At 31.2% G+C, this 20,421-nt stretch overlaps 1 protein-coding gene across 1 annotated transcript in view; it reads left to right on the top strand.

Annotated features, from left to right (window-relative positions):
- LOC141300392 (receptor-type tyrosine-protein phosphatase mu-like) overlaps window positions 1-20,421 on the top strand; it is a 166,968-nt gene that overhangs the window by 73,410 nt on the left and 73,137 nt on the right. The window contains exons 5-8 of the mRNA XM_073830663.1: window positions 4,283-4,434; window positions 8,617-8,691; window positions 10,232-10,258; window positions 15,120-15,313. Coding sequence (XP_073686764.1) covers window positions 4,283-4,434; window positions 8,617-8,691; window positions 10,232-10,258; window positions 15,120-15,313 — 448 coding nt within the window. The remainder of the gene's footprint in view (window positions 1-4,282; window positions 4,435-8,616; window positions 8,692-10,231; window positions 10,259-15,119; window positions 15,314-20,421) is intronic.

The following is a 20,421-nucleotide window of genomic DNA, read 5'->3' as shown; positions in this document are numbered from 1 at the left end:
GCTGATGTAACGCCACACACACTGACACACTGATGACTTCAGAATCAAGAACTTCCTGTTGCATCAGCATCATCTGGTGAAACAGCACACCTTTTCAGTAGATTTCCCCCCTTTTTTTCCTTATTCATTTTCTCCATTTCGACAAAAGTATAGCCAAGTTTTTTAGTTTCATTTAAATGCAGAAAATGACTAAATGAGTGGTATTTTTACTTTCAGAACTGGAATGAGAACTCACTACTTAGTTGTAGGTAAGAAGTTCAGAATAATTGCTACAGAAAGGGCCGCTAACATATGTGTGTGCGTTACACACAACCCTCTCCGATGGCGAACATCCATCTTTTTTCCATTTGTAAAAGCTGGGATTGCGTTGACCTTCAGCAGATGAACGGATGAAGCAGAGAGATGGCCTCACTTTAATTTATTTATGTTTAATGTGGCCAGGCATCGCTGCTCTGTTTTAGACCACTTAGAGCCGGCCAGGATCCATCGAGTCGCTGCGGTGGTTTCCATTAAAGATACGATCGGCCCCCGGCAGACCCCTGAGACCCCGAGAGGAAGCACAGATCGCATTAAAACCACCAGTGGCCACCGAAACACAAAGCGCTCTGGAGAGTCTCAGTCATTTACTGTGACCGTGTGCAGATGGCCGCATTAAACCTGATATCAGACGTGTTTGTCAGGCTCTGGGTTAGCGCTCGCTCGTCCAGGTGGGTTGATTACGGCTCGGATCGGTCGTGCCAGTGGCAGAGCTTTGCCAGAATCAAAGTTTAAAGGCAAATCTGTCACACTGGGACCATATTCCTGTCTATATTTATGGGTAGTTGAAAAAAAGTCAATTTTTGAAGAAGAAATGCCTGGTCTTTAAGAAAATATAAAGGCTCACCAACTTTCTTTTCAAAATCTTTTATTTATTTTTATTTATTTATTTATTGTTTTACATTTTTACTGAGCTGCACCATAAATTTGTCCTATGGTGTGACATAGCAAAAATTAAGAAACTCTTGACAATATACAAATAGTATGAGAGAGATTTATCTTCATTGTTAGACACTTTTCATATTGTGTTATTTATTTAATAAAAAGTTATAATTAACAACATTTTTCCCCATGACTTGGACAATTTCAAGACTAACTTTGGTGTAATCCATTCTAAACTGCTGAAAAAATGCCATTTTAAGATGAGTGATATTTATGTTTCCCCGATTTCAATGCTCAATACTTTTCCAATACTTTTTAAAGATATTTTCAAATAGAAACAAATCAGTGGTTTGTTGAGTCATTAGGTCATTTGTTCAGCTGATTTGTTCAAAAGCACCAGTTTGTTGAGTCATTGAATCATTCATTCAGCTGATTTGTTCAAAAGCACCAGTTTGTTGAGTCATTAGGTCATTTGTTCAGCTGATTTGTTCAAAAGCACCAGTTTGTTGAGTCATTAGGTCATTCGTTCAGCTGATTTGTTCAAAAGCACCAGTTTGTTGAGTCATTAGGTCATTTGTTCAGCTGATTTGTTCAAAAGCACCAGTTTGTTGAGTCATTAAGTCATTCGTTCAGCTGATTTGTTCAAAAGCACCAGTTTGTTGAGTCATTAGGTCATTTGTTCAGCTGATTTGTTCAAAAGCACCAGTTTGTTGAGTCATTAGGTCATTTGTTCAGCTGATTTGTTCAAAAGCACCAGTTTGTTGAGTCATTAGGTCATTTGTTCAGCTGATTTGTTCAAAAGCACCAGTTTGTTGAGTCATTAGGTCATTTGTTCAGCTGATTTGTTCAAAAGCACCAGTTTGTTGAGTCATTAGGTCATTTGTTCAGCTGATTTGTTCAAAAGCACCAGTTTGTTGAGTCACTGAATCATTCATTCAGCTGATTTGTTCAAAAGCACCAGTTTGTTGAGTCATTGGGTCATTTGTTCAGCTGATTTGTTCAAAAGCACCAGTTTGTTGAGTCATTAGGTCATTTGTTCAGCTGATTTGTTCAAAAGCACCAGTTTGTTGAGTCATTGAATCATTCATTCAGCTGATTTGTTCAAAAGCACCAGTTTGTTGAGTCATTAAATCATTCATTCAACTGATTTGTTCTAAAGCAATAGTTTGTCGAGTCATTGAATCATTTATTTAACAGATCCGTTCAAAAACATCATTCAGGCACAATTACTGTGTAGTTCGGAAACACTGCTTGTGTGGAACTATTTCCGTTGGTGGAAGAAAAAAACGTAACTGGAAATATTGTGACTAAAATGTAAGTGACCAAGCTGTTGGTCTGAATATCAGTTGGACTGTGTGTTTCTTACCCGCAGCCTTGTTCCTCACCACTGACAAATTATATTTGGCGGCCATTTCCAAAGACAGTCTAATCACGATTTTTAATGTTGATCAACAGAATTATAATGTCCCTATTCTTTTTTATTCATAAGGTCGCACCATAGGACAATTTTGACATTTGGCTCAAAAATGTAAAGAATCGAATAACACTGCAGCTTTTATAACAACAGGTCCATGTAGGGCAAAGAAATTTACAGCATTTTAAATAGCGACAATATTAATAACCTTCATTTTGATCTAGTGAGAGTGGAAATGCCATGTAATGTCAACAAACCCATATATAAACTCTAAGCGTGGTCTGTTTCCACTGTTACCTGAGCAGTGTGTTAACCCAAATACAAACTAATATTGCATCAGCATCCCATGACTGAATGTCATCATCACCAAAGACACACATCCCGTCTCGCAGCCTCCCGTAATTAATGCTGAGGAGAGCGAGACGAGTCTTTGAGCAGCTGCAGCTCAGTCGAAGCGCCGGATCTCAGCTCTGTCCCGCCGCCCGAGGCGAAGCGCTGGCGTGTTGATCAGCGCCGGGAAGCTGCAGTCGGTTCCTGTTCGGGTGACAGCCGCTCTCAGGAGTGCGCATTAGTGAGCGAGAGCCACGGGTACCGAAGGGCGTTACCGTCTCCCCAAATCTCCCACTGTGCTTTTGTCTGCCGTTTAGTGCTATTGCCTTTCTTATCGAGTTTAAGGATTGAAAATGACCCGGTGAATTCATGCCAGAATTGCAATCCTTGTGTCAAAAGTGTGTTCAAACAACTGTCTTATTCACTATATTTGATAAAGAATGATAAACCAGAGGGTGCGATTAAAACCAAAATAAAGCTGAAATCACATTATGGCATTAGCACATTATAGTTACCTACTGCATTCTTTTACATGATTTAACACTTGAAAAAGTGAGGGAATTCATTTGTAATAGTATTGTATTTTTATAGTAATTACAGTAATTTTTTAATGGTGAAATATTACAATATTAGTTTATTACTTTGTTTAATGTTTTTATTCAACAATAATTATAATAATAAAAAACATTGTAAAAAAAATCATCTTAAATACTGTTTTTTTTATTTTATAGTCAAATAAAACTATTGTGAAATTCCAATAGTATTTTATTTTGTTTACTATTTTTATTTAGTAATATTGCTATATTAATTATTGATTATTCATCACCAAAAAAAGTTTCACCATTTTCTATAAAGTAAAATTATTACCATTATTGTAATTTCTCAGAAATATTTTTTAAAATGAAATATTACAATAGTAATATTTCTTATTTTTAGCATTTGTATTTACTACTACTACTACTACTACTACTACTACTACTAATAATAATAATAATAATAATAATAATAATAATAATAAAATCACGAAAAAATCTAAATTGTGCAGCTGTTAGTTTTTTAAACATTTTATGTAATTTTTTTATGTTTTATGCTCCTTTTATTCTATAGTAAAATATTACAAAAGTTTTGTACTATTTTTGTAGTTTTGTAATTTTGTTTACAATTTTTTTTAGTAATATTATTTTTATTTATAATAATAAAGTAATCATTATTGATATAAAATCTCAAAAAATAAATCACAATTTTCTGTAAAGTAATATTTCTTATTTTTAGTATTCGTATTTAGTGTATATGTATATGTGTGTTTATATATGTTTTTTGTTTACAATTATTTAGCAATACTATTACCAGTTATATAGATATACAATCATAAAAAATTAGCAAAATTGCAATGTGTTTTTAACCCCCAAATCATGCAGCTATTAGATAAAAATAGTCAAATGCATCGATGTGCAACATGTTTGATTTCTACACAAATGCATCCGATTTCTCCACACAGTCTCTCATTTCTTATGCTCTTCCAAAGAAAAGCATCAGTCTACTACTAAAAAAGTAATGCAGACTATGAAGAACGACTGAGACTTTGGGTCTGAAATGTGCTTTGTGTGTGTTTGACTGAAGGAAACTGGCGAAGAAGCGTAAGGAGACGCTGAGCAGCACGCGGCAGGAGATGACGGTGATGGTGAACTCCATGGACAAGAGCTACGCTGAGCAGGGCACCAGCTGCGACGAGGCCATTTCATTCATGGACACACACAACCTCAACGGACGCCGTGAGTTTCTGACACTAATCACAACATAGCTCACACAAAAAAACAGCTTTTCCTTACAAACCCTCTTCTGTGGAAACACTAAAGATGATCTTTTCGGTACAGGACATCACAGCAGATTGTGTTTGACACTTATAATCTGTCTGTCCCGCCTATCCTCTTCACTCAGCCAATCAGAGCCCTTCTTCTTTTCATGCCACTTTATTTTATTTTATTTGATCAAATTCTGTTTTATTTATTAATTTATTTATTCATATTTTTTTAATTACATTAATAATTAATTACATTTTAATGGTTTAATTAAAATTGTAATACTTACTAAACACTAAAATAATGTCTAATACATTTTATTGTATAAAAAATTTAAAATTTAGTAATTCATAAATTAAACAATAATAGTTTTTTCTGGATTCTGTTGATGATTTATTAACATTTTAATTAATCGTGTCTTTTTTATGTAACCAAATTCTGTTTTAATTTTCCTAAATGCTGTTTTGTTTTGTTTGTTTGTTTTGTTTTCTTTCTTTTGTTTTACATTTTATTGGTTTAATTCAATTTTAACTATTTATTAAACTATTTGTTGAATCAACTTAAAAATAAAATTGATAAAATTAAAAAAACATAAAATTGCTACAATTTTGACTAAAATGAAAATGAAAAAAAAAAAAAAAAAAAAACATTTTTATACTCATAGTAGTAGTCTATAATAACCCAAATTAAATAATCTGGAACTAAAAACTATTTTTTATTTTAAAAAATAAATACAAAATTACAAAAATCAAACCGAAAAAAAAAAAAAAAATGACCTTAAACTGGAAAAATAATGTTACTTGGCTGCCATTATAATTTTAAGTTCAGTCAACTCAAAAATGTTTAGCCAACTTAAAATGTTAAGTTGTACTAAGTGACTACTTAGATATTTGAGTTGATTCAACTTAAAAAAAAATTAAGGCATCCAGGTAACTTACCCAGCTTTTAAGTTTAACAAACCGATTTTGTTAAGTCAACTCAAATATATAAGTTGTCTTTTAGTACAACTTAACAATTCAAGTTGACTAAACTTATTTGAGCTGAGGCAGCAGGGTAACAAATTATTTTATGTTCACTCAACTAATTGTGTTTTTTTACAGTGTAATATGTTATTATTCTTCTTTTATCTATCTAAATCATGCTAACAGTATGTTAGCAACATGCCAGTAACTTGCTAATCATGTTAGAAACATGCCAGCAACTTGCTAATCATGCTAAAAACATGTTAGCAACTTGCTAATCATGCTAGAATCATGTTAGCAACTTGTTAATCATGGTAGAATCCTGCTAGCAACTTGCTAATAATGCTAGAAACATGCTAGCAACCTGGTAATCATGCTAGACACATGTTAGCAATTTGCTAATCATGATAGACACATGCTAGCAACTTGCTAATCATGCTTGAAAGGTGCTAGCAACATGTTAATCATGGTAGAAACACGTTAGCAACATGCTAATAATGCTAGAAACATGCTAGCAACTGGTTAGAAGCATGTTAGCAACATGCAAATGATGCTAGAAACATGTCAGCAAGAAGCCAGTAACTTGCTAATCATGTTAGAAACATGCCAGCAACTTGTTAATCATGCTAGCAACATGATAGTAACTTGTTAATTATGCTAAAAAACGTGCTAGCAAATTTGCAAATCAAGCTAGAATCCTGCTAAGAACTTGCTAATCATGCTAGAATCATGCTAGCAACTTGTTAATCATGCTAAAACATGCTAGCAACCTGGTAATCATGCTAGACACATGCTAGCAACATGCTAGCACTTACTAACCATGCTAACAACATGCTTGTTACATGCTAATCATGCTAGAAACATGGTAGCAACATGCTAGTCATGCTAGAAACATCCTATCTATCTAGCTATCTATCTATCAGACATTACGCTTTTAAAACTACTTTAAACTTCAAACTATTTCAGACTCAAACTTTTTAAACTTAAACTTTTTTAAACTGTTCAAACTTTCTGGTCCAGCTTTCTCAAGCCAACTTCAGAGTTTCTCTTGACAAACTTTTTTATCTAGTTATATAATTCTGTCATAATTTTCGAAGACACTAGTCCAGATCACAATCTGATTAAGTGTTCTTCCCTATTTCTGTGTTTATTCATCTAAATGTCGCCAAATCAAACATAAATTCCGTTTTTATGACTTAATTAACGGATTTCATCCATATTTTCCACATGGCTGGAATCACAGGAGCTAAATGAGTCATTACTGTGATTGATTGAGAGCAGAGTTACTGACGAATCTGTCTTTATGGGTTCGTGAATGTGAAATATTGAGTAAAACGACAGCTTCTTTGATCGCATGACAGTGTAGTTTAATATTGCACACGCGTCGCTCCGCTTCCCCTCGTCGTGACGGACGTGTGGCTCTGTGAAACGGCCACAAACAGGGATAAATAAATAAACACAGGCTCTTAGTGTGACCTTCTCCTGCTGTCTGTCTGCGCCGCTGTGATTGACAAACGGCTCGCGGCGTCAGCGGCGATCAGACGAGTGCGTGACACGCTTTATCATTCTCATACTGCCACAATCAACACTAATGAATCTGGAGGAAAACACAGCTGCTTTTTCAAGTTAATGTCGTGTCGGAGCGGTACAGGGTTGAGATTGTTATTTGAAATAAAATAAACATTAACTGTAATAAATTCAATATTTTAATTTTATATTTAATATATTCAATATTTAAAACTAAAAGCTTAAACTCAATAAAAACTATATATATATATATATATATATATATATATATATAATTATATTATAGATATAAAAAATATTTTTTAAAAATTATAAAATGATACACAAAATTGCAGCAATTTTGACTAAAATTAAAATGAAATCAAAAATAAATTCTATTTTAAAAATATAAACAAAAATTGTGAAAAATAAAATTTGCTGTAATAAATTCAATTTCTAAAATAAAACAATCGAAAACATATATATAAAAATAAGAATTATAAATAAATATATAAACGCTTATATTTTAAAAAATAATGCATTTGTTGAAAATTAAAAAAAGATTTTCTTAGACTTCAATATTATTCATTTGATTGAAAGCAAAAAACTAGATAAAATAAATATGTAAATATATACACATTTAAATAAATATAGAAAAAATACATGAAAAAAATTAAATAGAAATTAATTATATAAACAAATATAAACATTTAAATTAATATAGAACATATTTCATTGGAAACATGCATTTCTTAAAGAAAAAATCCTTTTGAACTTAAAGAGAAAAATTGATAAACAATGAGTTAAAAAATTACAAAGTCTACACATGTAAAAGAATTAATTATAAATATATAAATGCTTACATTTAAAAAATCATGCATTTCTTGAAAATTAAAATATATATATATATATTTTCTTGAAATTTAATATAATCAATTTGATTGAAATAAAATAAATATTATTCAAACAAAAGCAGTGAAAGCAAAAAATATAGATAAAATAAATATGTAAATATATACACATTTAAATAAACAGAAAAATATGAAAAAATATAAATTAATTATATATAAAGTTTAATATATATATATATATATATATATATATATATATACATTTATAAATATATAAAAAATAATAGCTTACTAAAATAACTGAAATTAAATAATCTGAAACTAAAAACTTTAATATAAAAACAAAACGTAAATATATACACATTTAAATAAACAGAAAAATATGAAAAAATAGAAATTAATTATATATAAATTTTAATTTATATATACATTTATAAATATATGAAAAATAATAGCTTACTAAAATAACTGAAATTAAATAATCTGAAACTAAAAACTTTAATATAAAAACAAAACGTAAATATATACACATTTAAATAAACAGAAAAATATGAAAAAATAGAAATTAATTATATATAAATTTTAATTTATATACATTTATAAATATATAAAAAATAATAGCTTACTAAAATAACTGAAATTAAATAATCTGAAACTAAAAACTTTAATTATAAAAACAAAACATGAAAATAGAAATAAAGCTCATTTTAGTGTAGAGTGACTTGTCTGGTGTCTATAATAATGTCTCGTGTAAACGTTTGTGAGTGTTTTAGGAATTCAGATGCACTGTTTATTTGCGTATTCCTCACATCTTGCCTGCTTTTTTATTCTGAAAGCTGTCTCGTCGCCGTCGTCGTTTACCATGAAGACTAACACACTGAGCACCTCCGTGCCAAACTCCTACTATCCAGGTAAAGCTCTGCTTGTCACTCATTTCTGTCTCAAACTGCTGTGCTTTTGTCTCGTCTGTTGCTTCGCTCTGCACAACTCAGCTTTACAGACCGCATCAGATCACTATTGGACACCTTTTAGCCCACATCTAAATACATTATTATTTTATTTGAGCTAGTTGCAATATTTCTCCTATTAATTGATGTACTAAAATAATTAAAACTAAAAATAAAAAAATAAAAAAGATATCTTGTTCAGAAGTTTGAGGTCAGTATTATTTTTTTCTTTAAAGAAATGTGTTTTTTTTTCAGTGTTATTGTAGTTCTGAAAAAACTATGAACTTTTAAAAACATAATTTCTTGACAAACTTTAACTAAATATGCTAAAAATATATATTTTAGTTCAGTTTTAAAACAAACATTTTCATTACTTGAAATAAAATGTAAACTTTACCTGACATATACTAAATTTACTAAAATGAAGTGTTTTTAAATTAAAATGATTTCAGTTGTCATCAAAAATGTTGACAAAAAAAACTACTGAAATAACTGAACATACTAAAATAAAATATAAAAAAGTTATATTAATTTAGTTTACCTTTAAGTACTAAAAAACGTGAAACTGAAAGCAAGTTAATAAAAAAGAAAAAAAAATCACAGAAACTGAGCAAAATTATTAAAACTAAAATTAATATTTTTTTATTCATCGAGGATGAGTAAAATTGATCAGAGGTGACAGTAAAGACATTTTTAATGTAACAAAAGATTTCTCTTTCAAATAAATAAATTTATTCATCGGTGAGTCGTGAAAAATAAATCATATGATGGTTTTCACTAAAATATCAACTTTGATAATAATTAGAAATGTTTCTTGCACTGCAGAATTTTTTTTATCTTGTTTCCAGCCAAAATATCTAAGAATTCCTAAATCAAAAAGGATTTTCTAGACAAGTAAAAATAGTCTTAATTCAGAATTTTTAAATTAAGTTTTTGCTTGAAACAAGCTAAATAATCAGCTAATGGGTTAAGAAATATAATCTTACTTCAAAAAGAAAACTAGATTTTTTTTTTTTACCCCATTGGCAGATTATTTAAAAATAAACTTAATTTTTGACTTTTGAGTTTTTTCTGAAAACACGACTTTAATTTGTACTCGTCTAGAAAATCCTTCTTGATTTAAGAACTTTTAGATGTTTTGGCTGGAAAACACAAAAAACATGCTGAAAATTCTGCTTTGATCACAGCAAATAAATTACATTTGAACAGATATTCACATAGACGACGGCTGATTTAAATTAGAATAATATTTGACATTTTTACAATATTTTAAAACAAATAAATGCACATTAAAAAAAATTCTTACCGACCTCAAACACATTACAGTCTTTTTCTATAGACTGGGTCTATAGTATGAACCCATTTGCTGCGGTCTGATTGTATGTTGGTATGTGGCCTGTTTAACCTTCCTGACTAATGCAGCAGTGTGTTGATCTGGATGAGTGTGGACTGAACCGCTTTTCTCTTCTCTGTCAACCTCCGCACGTCTTTGGGCCGCGAGCAGATCCCTTCGTGCCGACCGCCATCCTAGGTGAGAAAAGCCTCCCGTTTCTGTTTTCCACACATGACCACGTCCTGAGAATAGCTTGTTTGTGTTGACGAGAGACAGACAGGAAGTAGATCTGACGCTTCCTCACATTCATACCTGCCTGCTTTTCTCTTCTGTGTGAGATTCGAGGGTTTATTCCTCCCCGAGCCGAGGCTTCACCCCATCCCATCCGCATTCCGTGTCGTGCGTGTGACGTCACGTATGTCTATGACCTCTCATGTGCATGGACAGATAATGTGGACCGGATGAGGGGGGAGTGACAGTGTGGCACGAACGAATAAAGCGACCCATGGTCATTTCCATCAGTGTCTTCAGACGCGCTCTTTATGCTCACAACAGCGCTTAAAACTCACTTTGTCTTTAGAAAAGCGATTGTGCACATGTCAGAGCCTAGTTTAATGCTATTCTGTGAACTAAGAACAGCTCCAGACCACTATATTTAATGACAACTTGGGTTCACAAAGTAAATTTCCCATTCATTCATTCATTAGAAAGACATAAGAATGCGTACTAACTGAAAATTCAGATTTGCATCAAAGAAATAAATTAAAGTTTAATAGATATTTATGTAGCAAATGGCTGTTTTAAATTATAAAAAATATTTCACATTTTTACTATATTTTAGATCAAATAAGTGCACATTTTAAAACGTGTGACACTCTGAGTGGTAAATGTCCAATTTATTTGTTTGAGAGACACAAGAATGTGTACAAACTGAAAATTCAGCTTTGATCACAGCAAATAAATTACATTTTAACAGATATTCACATAGACAATGGCTGTTTTAAATTATAATAATATTTTACATTTTTACAATATATTAAATCAAATAAATGCGCATAAATAAATAAAAATCTCACTGAGCCTAAACATGTTACACTCTAAGAAGTAAATTTCCCATTCATTCACTAGAAAGACACAACTGAAAATTCAGCTTTGATCACAGAAATAAATTTCAGTTTAACAGATATTCACATGGCGAAAAGCTGTTTTAAATTAGAATAATATTTCACATTTTTTACTATATTTTAGATCAAATAAATGCACGTTATAAAAAATCTTACAGAGCTTAAACATGTTACACTCTAAGAGGTAAATTTCCCATTCATTTATTTGAGACACAAGAATGCGTACTATGTGAAAATTCAGCTTTGATCACAGAAATAAATTACAGTTTAACAGATATTCACATAGCAAACAGCTTTTTTAAATTATAATAATATTTCACATTTTTACTATATTTTAGATCAAATAAATGCACGTTAAAAAAATCTTACTGAGCTCAAAATGTTACACTCTAAGAAGTTTTTATGTTGCACAGAAGAAAGTCATTGAAAAATAAAACGTATGACAGTTTCCACTAAAATATCGTACAGCACAACTGTTTTCACCATTGATAATAATCAGAAATGTTTCTTGAGAGGCAAATCAGCATATTAGAATGATTTCTGAAGGATTATGTGATACTGAAGACGCTGAAAATTCAGCTTTGATCACAGAAATAAATTACAGTTTAACAGATATTCACATAGACAACAGCTGTTTTAAATTATAATAATATTTCACATTTTTTACTATATTTTAGATCAAATAAATGCACGTTATAAAAAATCTTACAGAGCTTAAACATGTTACACTCTAAGAGGTAAATTTCCCATTCATTTATTAGACAGACACAAGAATGCATACAAACTGAAAATTCATCTTTGATCACAGAAATAAATTACAGTTTAACAGATATTCACATAGCAAAAATCTGTTATAAATCATAAAAATATTTCACATTTTTACTATATTTTAGATCAAATAAATGCACAAAATATCTTACCGAGCTCAAACATGTGACACTCTAAGAAGTAAATTTCCCATTCATTCATTTGAGAGACACAAGAATGCGTACTAACATGGGAATTAATGAATTAGTCGTTCTATAAAACACTTCTTTTTTTTTTTTTTACTGATATTTGATCTAGAATTATCATTCAGTCTTCATTTGCTCATCCTTGTGTTGTATCTTTCTTCTATGGGACACAAAAGAAGATATAATGAACCAAACATCTTTGGACCCCATTGACTTTCATGAAATGGGCAAAAAAGATTTTTTAAAACATCATCTTTTGTGTTGCACAGAAGAAAGTCAGTCGTTGAAAAAATAAAACGTATGACAGTTTCCACTAAAATATTGTGCAGCACAACTGTTTTCAACATTGATAATAATCAGAGATGTTTCTTGGGGAGCAAATCAGCATATTAGAATGATTTCTGAAGGATCATGTGACACTGAAGACGCTGAAAATTCTGCTTTGCATCACAGAAATAAATTACAGTTTAACAGATATTCACATGGACAACCACTGTTATAAATCATAAAAATATTTCACATTTTTACTATATTTTAGACCAAATAAATGCACAAAAAATCTTACAGAGCTCAAACATGTGACACTCTAAGAAGTAAATTTCCCATTCATGATCGGAATGACATGAGAGTGAGTAAATAATGACAAAATAATGAATAAATCTCTTTAACTGATTTGCGTCTACGTCATTAATTTACTTTGTATTAATTTTGTTCAAAGAGAGAAAGAAAGAAAAAAGTTTACTGACCCCAAACTTTAAACGAGGTGTTTATTGTTACAAAAGTTCTCTATTTTAAATAAACCCTGTTTTTATTAACATTTTATTTAGTAAAGAATCCTGAAAAAATAAATCAACACTGATAATAGATCAGATATTAGAATGATTTCTAAAGGATCATGTGACACTGAAGACTGGAGTAATGAAGCTTAAAATTCAGCTTTGCATCACAGAAATATATTCTATTCTAAAGTATATTAAAATAGAAACCCTACTTTAAATCCATTAACATTTCAGAATATTCCATTTTTTTCTGTATTTTTACTCTGCCTTGATGAGCAGAAAAATTTAAAAAGCATTACACACTTACTTAAGAAAAGCAATACTCAAGAAGGTTTTCTAGACAAGTAAAAATTATTGTATTGTTTTCAGAAAAAACAAGTCAAAATTAAGTGCATTTTTGCTTGAAACAAGTTAAATAATCTGCCAATGGGGTAGGAAAAATAATCTTGTTTTGAAATAAGATTTTTTTTTTTGCTTATCCCACTGGCAGATTATTTAGCTTGTTCTAAGCAAAACTTTTTTCTGAAAACAAGACAAAAATTTTACTCATCTAAAAAATCCTTCATGATTTAAGAATGCTTAAATATTTTGGCTGGAAACAAGACAAAAAAGTAAGAAAAGCATTTTCTGCAGTCCAAATCTTACTTCTTACTTAGATTTTTTTTGTCGTGTTTCCAGCCAAAATATCTAAAAATTCTTAAATCATAAAGGATTTTCTAGATAAGTAAAATTTTTTGTCTTGTTTTCAGAAAAAAACAAGTCAAAATTAAGTGCATTTTTGCTTGAAACGAATTAATTATTTTGTGCCAATGGGGTAAGAAAAATAATCTTGTTTTCTGTTTGAAATAAGATATTTTTTTTGCTTATCCCACTGGCAGATTATTTAGCTTGTTCTAAGCAAAACTTTTTTCTGAAAAAATTTTACTCATCTAAAAAATCCTTCATGATTTAAGAATGTTTAAATATTTTGGCTGGAAACAAGACAAAAAAAGTAAGAAAAGCATTTTCTGCAGTCCAAATCTTACTTCTTACTTAGATTTTTTTTTTGTCGTGTTTCCAGCCAAAATATCTAAAAATTCTTAAATCATAAAGGATTTTCTAGATAAGTACAAAATTGTCTTGTTTTCAGAAAAAGCAAGTCAAAATTAAGTGCATTTTTGCTTGAAACAAGTTAAATAATCTGCCAATGGGGGTAAGAAAAATAATCTTGTTTTTGGTTTGAAATAAGATATTTTTGCTTATCCCACTGGCAGATTATTTAGCTTGCTCTAAGCAAAAACTCACTTATTTTCTGAAAACAATACAAAAATTTTACTCATCTAGAAAATCCTTCATGATTTAAGAACGTTTAAATATTTTGGCTGGAAACAAGACAAAAAATCGAAGTAAGAAAAGCATTTTCTGCAGTGTAAGTGTAGGCCTGGATGGATCAGAATGGGATTTTCCTTGGTGAACCCGAGGCGTGGAGCAGGTTGAGATTGGGCCTCGTCTCATTCCTTCATTTTGACACGTCAGACGTTTCCTAGTGAGTCAGTCAGAAGCTCAGATAGTCTCTGGACTTCATGTGTAGCTGCTCTTGCTTCAACTATCTTGTTGCTTACACCCTTTTTCCTCTCTCTTCCTGTTTTCTTTCTTCACACTTAACCTGTTATGTATCCTCTTAAAAAGTGCCCATTAATGGTAAGTTGCCAATCGGCCCTGTGTTTTTTGGGGGTGACTGTCAGTGGGATCCCCCCTCTCTCCCCTCAAACCGTGTCGCCTCTCTCTCTCTCTCTCTCTCTCGCATGGCCTTGTGTGGCATCTCGCCCTCCCATTAGCTAGCATGGCCGTCACCCGTGGCCGTCCTCTTCATGCGTCAAGTACCTCCACTCACCTGCATCCTCACATGTGCTTTCTCTTGCTTTGGTTTTGGTTCCCAGCCCTGTCGTGACGGTGCCACATCCACACCATTTCACCATTCGTGCCGCCTCATTTTGACCTCATCGGGTAGCCAGTTTCTTTAGCTAGAACAGACGGCTTGGTTTTTGTTTTGATGTTGACGTCTAGATGCTGCGGCGTTCTGTGTATGCACATGTTTGGATTCGACTCACCCGTTGTTCTGTGCTCATCTCTCCATGTGGTCGTCAAACCTACTGCTCATCCATCCCTTTGCGCTTTTCTCCTGCGTTTGCTGACCGTTTATCTCTTGCGTTTGTCCCGGCAGACGAGAACCACACCATGAACAGCGAGACCAGCAGCCTGGTGCAGTCGCACACTCACTCCTACAAGAAGCGTGAAGCCGTGGACGTCCCGTACCAGACGGGTCAGCTTCATCCGGCCATCCGCGTGGCCGATCTTCTCCAGCACATCACGCAGATGAAGTGCGCCGAGGGCTACGGCTTCAAAGAGGAATACGAGGTGCGTCCTTCTGCTTGACTTGTCTTTGCTTGACGTTGTTGGTTTCGTCACACGTGTGTCACTGCATGCTGTTTGCAGATTATTTTTTAGGGGTATAATCAGTGCTTAATTTGTAAATAAATAATTGCCGGATCTGCAAAAAAAATGCTTTTCTTACTTGGATTTTTCGTCTTGTTTCCAGCCAAAATATCTACAAATTCTTGAATCAGGAAGGATTTTCTAGACAAGTAAGAATTATTGTCTTGTTTTTAGTAAAAACAAGTCAAAATTAGGTGAGTTTTTGCTTAAAACAAGCAACATAATCTGCCAATGGGGTAAGAAAAATAATCTAGTTGTCTGCTTGAAATAAGATTTTTTTTCTTACCCCATTGGCAGATTATTTTGCTTGTTTGTTCACTTAATTTTGGCTTATTTTTCCTAAAAACAAGACAATATTTTGTACTTGTCTAGAAAACCCTTCCTGATTCAAGAATTTGTAGATATTTTGGCTGGAAACAAGACTCTAAGAAAGAAAAGCATTTTTTGCAGTGTAAAAGGCGCTGTGATCGACACTAACAATGACGCCATTAAACGGTGATGCCGCAACTATAAGAGCACAGGTTTTCAAAAATAGGTCACCAGGATGATGGAAAATGTAAGTTACACTAAAAATAAAATTTGTTAAAAAAATCATAGTCTATATATCAAAGGTATAAATATGCTAAAAATATCTGACTTAAAGGAGTAGTTCACTTTCAGAACGAAAATGCACAGATAATGTACTCACCCCCTTGTCATCCGAGATGTTCGTGTCTTTCTTTCTTCAGTCGTAAGGAAATTGTATTTTGAGGAAAACATTTCAGGATTTCTCTCCATATAATGGACTTCTATGGTGCCTACGAGTTTGAACTCAAATATTTGTCTTGTCTAGCTCTGTGTGTACTCCGTGTAGAGATGAAAAAGTATATCAATTGTAAATGTTTTTAGAAAATAACTGATCGTTTCGCTAGATAAGACCCTTCTTCCTCGGCTGGGATCGTTTAGAGCTCTTTGAAGCTGCATTGAAAGTTTAAACTCAGGGCACCATAGAAGTCCACTATATGGAGAAAAATCCTGAAATGTTTTCCTCAAAAAACAATTTCCTTACGACTGAAGAAAGAAAGACATGAACATCTTGGATGACAAGGGGGTGAGTACATTATCTGTACATTTTTGTACTACTCCTTCAAATAATTAACAGATTTAACTGCGCCAACAAGTTCACGAAAAGAAAGAACGCGCATCCTGTTTGTTTGCTTCATTTTACAAAAGCACAAATGTTTTGCTTTTACTTCGAGCGTGCAAAAATAAAAGTATTATGTCCAACTCTTATCTGCTCACACACGCAACACATATTCTAGCAATTCAAACTTGACATCTCAGTCTGTTCATTATCAAAATAAAACATGTAAAATGCTTCTCTGGTCAATTGAAATACTCCGTAGCCCAGTATAACCGCTGCACTCTGCTGTTATGCCAAGCACATTTTTGCTGAAGAGTATATTTTTGGTTTATATCGGTATACGAACGTGAAGCCTAGTCTACATTATAAAAAATAGTTTATCATTCAGATGCATTGCGAATATGGTATTTTTTCTGAATACCGTTACATTTGTTGGGGGAACTAACGTATAGCTATGTTTATAGTGTTTATAGAATAATTTGCTTGATTTAGTATTATTTCTGATATTATTACACTCTCTCTCTCTCAACATTCCGCTGCGATAGAGAGTGGGTTGAGCAGTAAGCACCAATCAATGAGAGCGATTTTGAACTTAAAAAAGCTGATTGGTCGAAAATATGTTGAGGACCAATACATTTCCTCCAAATACATCTACATCTGCGTCTCTTATGCACGCACACGCTGTCACGATCTAATACATATAAGGATCCGCCTCAAATTAAGCACTGGGTACAATCACCACAAGCAATGACAGACTCACCCTGATGTCTTTTGTTCAGCATCTTATTTTAAAAGTCGTACAGGTTTGAAACGACATGAGAATGAGTATTATTTTTTGGCTTAACTATTTTGTTAATATTCACTGCAAAAACCTACTTGCTCAGTATTTTTGTCTCGTTCTCCAGAACAAATATCGAAACATTCTTTACACTGCAAAAAATGCTTTTCTTACTTAGATTTTTTCTTTTTTCCAGCCAAAATATCTAACAGTTCTTAAATCTAGAAGGATTTTCTAGACAAGTAAAAATGTTTTTCAGATTAAAAAAAGTCCAAATTAATTTTTTTTTTGCTTGAAACGAGCTAAATAATCTGCCAGTGGGGTAAGAAAAGTAATCTTGTTTTCTGTTTGAAATGTTTTATTTTAACCTCGTTTAATTTTTATACATATTTTATATCTTGAAATCATTTTGCATATCAAGTAAATGTATTTTAATTTAAAAACAAGATTAAATAGTATTTTTATCTTCTTTTTTTTGGCGATGGTGTCGGAATAATAAACTTGATAACTATTAAAACTTGAAAACTATTAATTTTCTCTGTGAATGAAGTTTATTTTTCTGACCCCATAGCCATTTTTTTCTTGTTTTAAGCACAAATTCACTTAATTAAAAAAAAAGGCAAAAATACTTTATTCTTGATTTAAGAATATTTTATATTTTTAAGTCCATAGCATACAAAAAAAGTAAATAAGTAAATTCTGATCCCCCTTGGCAGATATTTTTTCTTAAGCATAAACTGACTTAATTTTTATACATTTAGGAAAAATTAATTTAATTAAAAAATTAATCATTAAATATAAATGTAATTAATTTAACGTAAATTTGAGGTTTTTATTTTAGTTTTTATTTTAGTTTCAATGGTAAAAACAAGAACTCACAGTTACTGTTTTGTTTTTATTTAATAATATAAAATAATATAATATTTAATTAAAGAAATAAATAGGTGATTTAATTTTTTTTCTCACAATTCACTTTTTTCAGAATTTATTAGAATTTATTAGAATTTTTATTTGTATTTATTTAGACATTTTTAGAATTTACATTTATGTTTTTAACTTTATTCTTGATTTAAGAATATTCAGATTCAGATTTTTTATTATTATTTTTTATATTTTTTATTCAAATTTATTAGAATTTTTTTCAGTGATTTAAACTCTGAAGAAAAAAAGTCAGAATTGAGATGTAAAAAGATATATATAAAAAAAAGAAAAAAAAGAAAGGTGATTTCAACTTTTTATCTTACAATTCACTTTTTTTTTAATTTTTATTTGTATTTATTTAGACATTTTAACTTGTTTTGAACTTTATTCTTGATTTAAGAATATTTTAGATTTTTATTAAAATTTATTAGAATTTTTCAGTGATATAAACTCAGAATTGCAAGAGACTTTTTTTCTAAGGAGAAAAGTCAGAATTAATATAAAAAGGCAAAAACTTTTTTGTTTTGTTTGTTTTTAATTCTTAATTTAATTATTCAAATTAGTTTCTAATGCGTCCCCATCAACAGATATGTGTTGTTGTTTGAAGCAAAAACTCACTTAATTTTGATCAATTTTATTCAAATATTTCTTGATTTCAGAATGTTTAGATATTTGTGGTAGAAAACAAGACAAAAACCCTGAGGAAGATCATTTTTTCCAGTATTTTTGTCCATGAGTACCAAAGCGCTCCAGTTGTGTTGAATCCCGTTGAGCACACAAGGTTTATCTCTCGGTTTCACCACGATGTTCTGTGCATTTTCTTCACACACGACGACAGACATTCAGACTGAAGTCAAGCGTTTGTTAAGGTGCGAGCGACAGACGTGGGCAGCGTTAAAACACTGTGTTTGTGCATCCTCTCACCCTCCGCCACCATCACCGCTTCATCCTTCACATCTGAATGGAATAAATATTTGAGGCAGACGCCCGTCGAGTCGGGAGCCGCCCTGAGGGCTGGATTCATTATGGATAAAGATTGTTTTTTAGACTGGAGGTAGACGTGGAGTTCAGCTCGCACTCCTCCATCTGAAAGTTGCTTGTTTTGACTGTGTTTCTCTCAGTGATATGAGATATGACCCACACTAAAATATTCCTTATCTTTCCTTTTGCTTCTCGTTATTCCGTACATTAACTTTGGAAAAGATAAACGAGGTAAGCAGCCCTTTTTGGATATATGTAAGATGTTTTAGTTGCTAATATTGACTTGTCAGCTCCCGATTGTCCTGTAGTTTGTCTTGAAGTCCTACATTAGCAGCTGTCAGACAGGGTTTTGTTCTTTGTATCATGTAAGTCTATGAAGGTTCTGTGTGTTTTGATGATTTGTGTAAATTTGCATTTCATTTTTGATAAAAGATAGAGCTGCCGAGGTGCTTGTAATGCACAGAGATGGGTATTTTTATTTTATTTTTCTGTATCTTTAAATAATCTTGGGTCATTTTCACTGTAAAAAACAACAACAACAAAAAAAAAACGTTTGATTATAGCTATTATAGAAATATATAAAAATAGAAGTAAAGTCATAAGAAAAACAAATGTTGCTTGAAAAATAAAATAAAGTTTACCTAAAATACAAAAAGGATTTTTTATTTATTTATATTAATATTAATATTTATATTACTATTTTTAAAATATTTTATTTCAGCTAGCTGTAAAATATAAAAGACCAATAATTAACCAATAAATAAAAAGGTGATTTTGACTTTTTATTTCCCAATTTACTTTTTTTTTTTAGAATTAGCATTTTGAATTTATTAGAATGTTTATTTTTATTTTATTTAGATTTTTTTTAGAATTTCTAAATTAAAAAATTAAATAATGTACATTTATATTTATACATTTTAATTTAATGTGTTCTTAATTTTGGAATATTTTAGATTTTTATTAAAATCTATTAGAATCTATTAGAATGTAAAAAAAAAAAAAAGAAAAGTCAGAATTGAGATATAAAAAAGTGGAAAAAAAACAATTGCGATTTTTATTTTCATTTTTAATTCCATCGTAGAAACCAAAAAAAAAGTAGTTTATCTCACAAATACTTCCATAATATTTAATAATAAAAAAAATAAAAAAGGTGATTTCAACTTTTTATCTTACAATTCACTTTTTTTAGAATTCATTAGAATTTTTATTTATTTAGAACTTTTTAGA

The sequence above is a fragment of the Garra rufa genome, chromosome 24 (genome assembly GCF_049309525.1).
Source record: "Garra rufa chromosome 24, GarRuf1.0, whole genome shotgun sequence".
NCBI lineage: Eukaryota > Metazoa > Chordata > Actinopteri > Cypriniformes > Cyprinidae > Garra > Garra rufa.
Note: the sequence above shows the minus strand (reverse complement) of the source record. Positions and strands in the feature narration are given on the sequence as shown.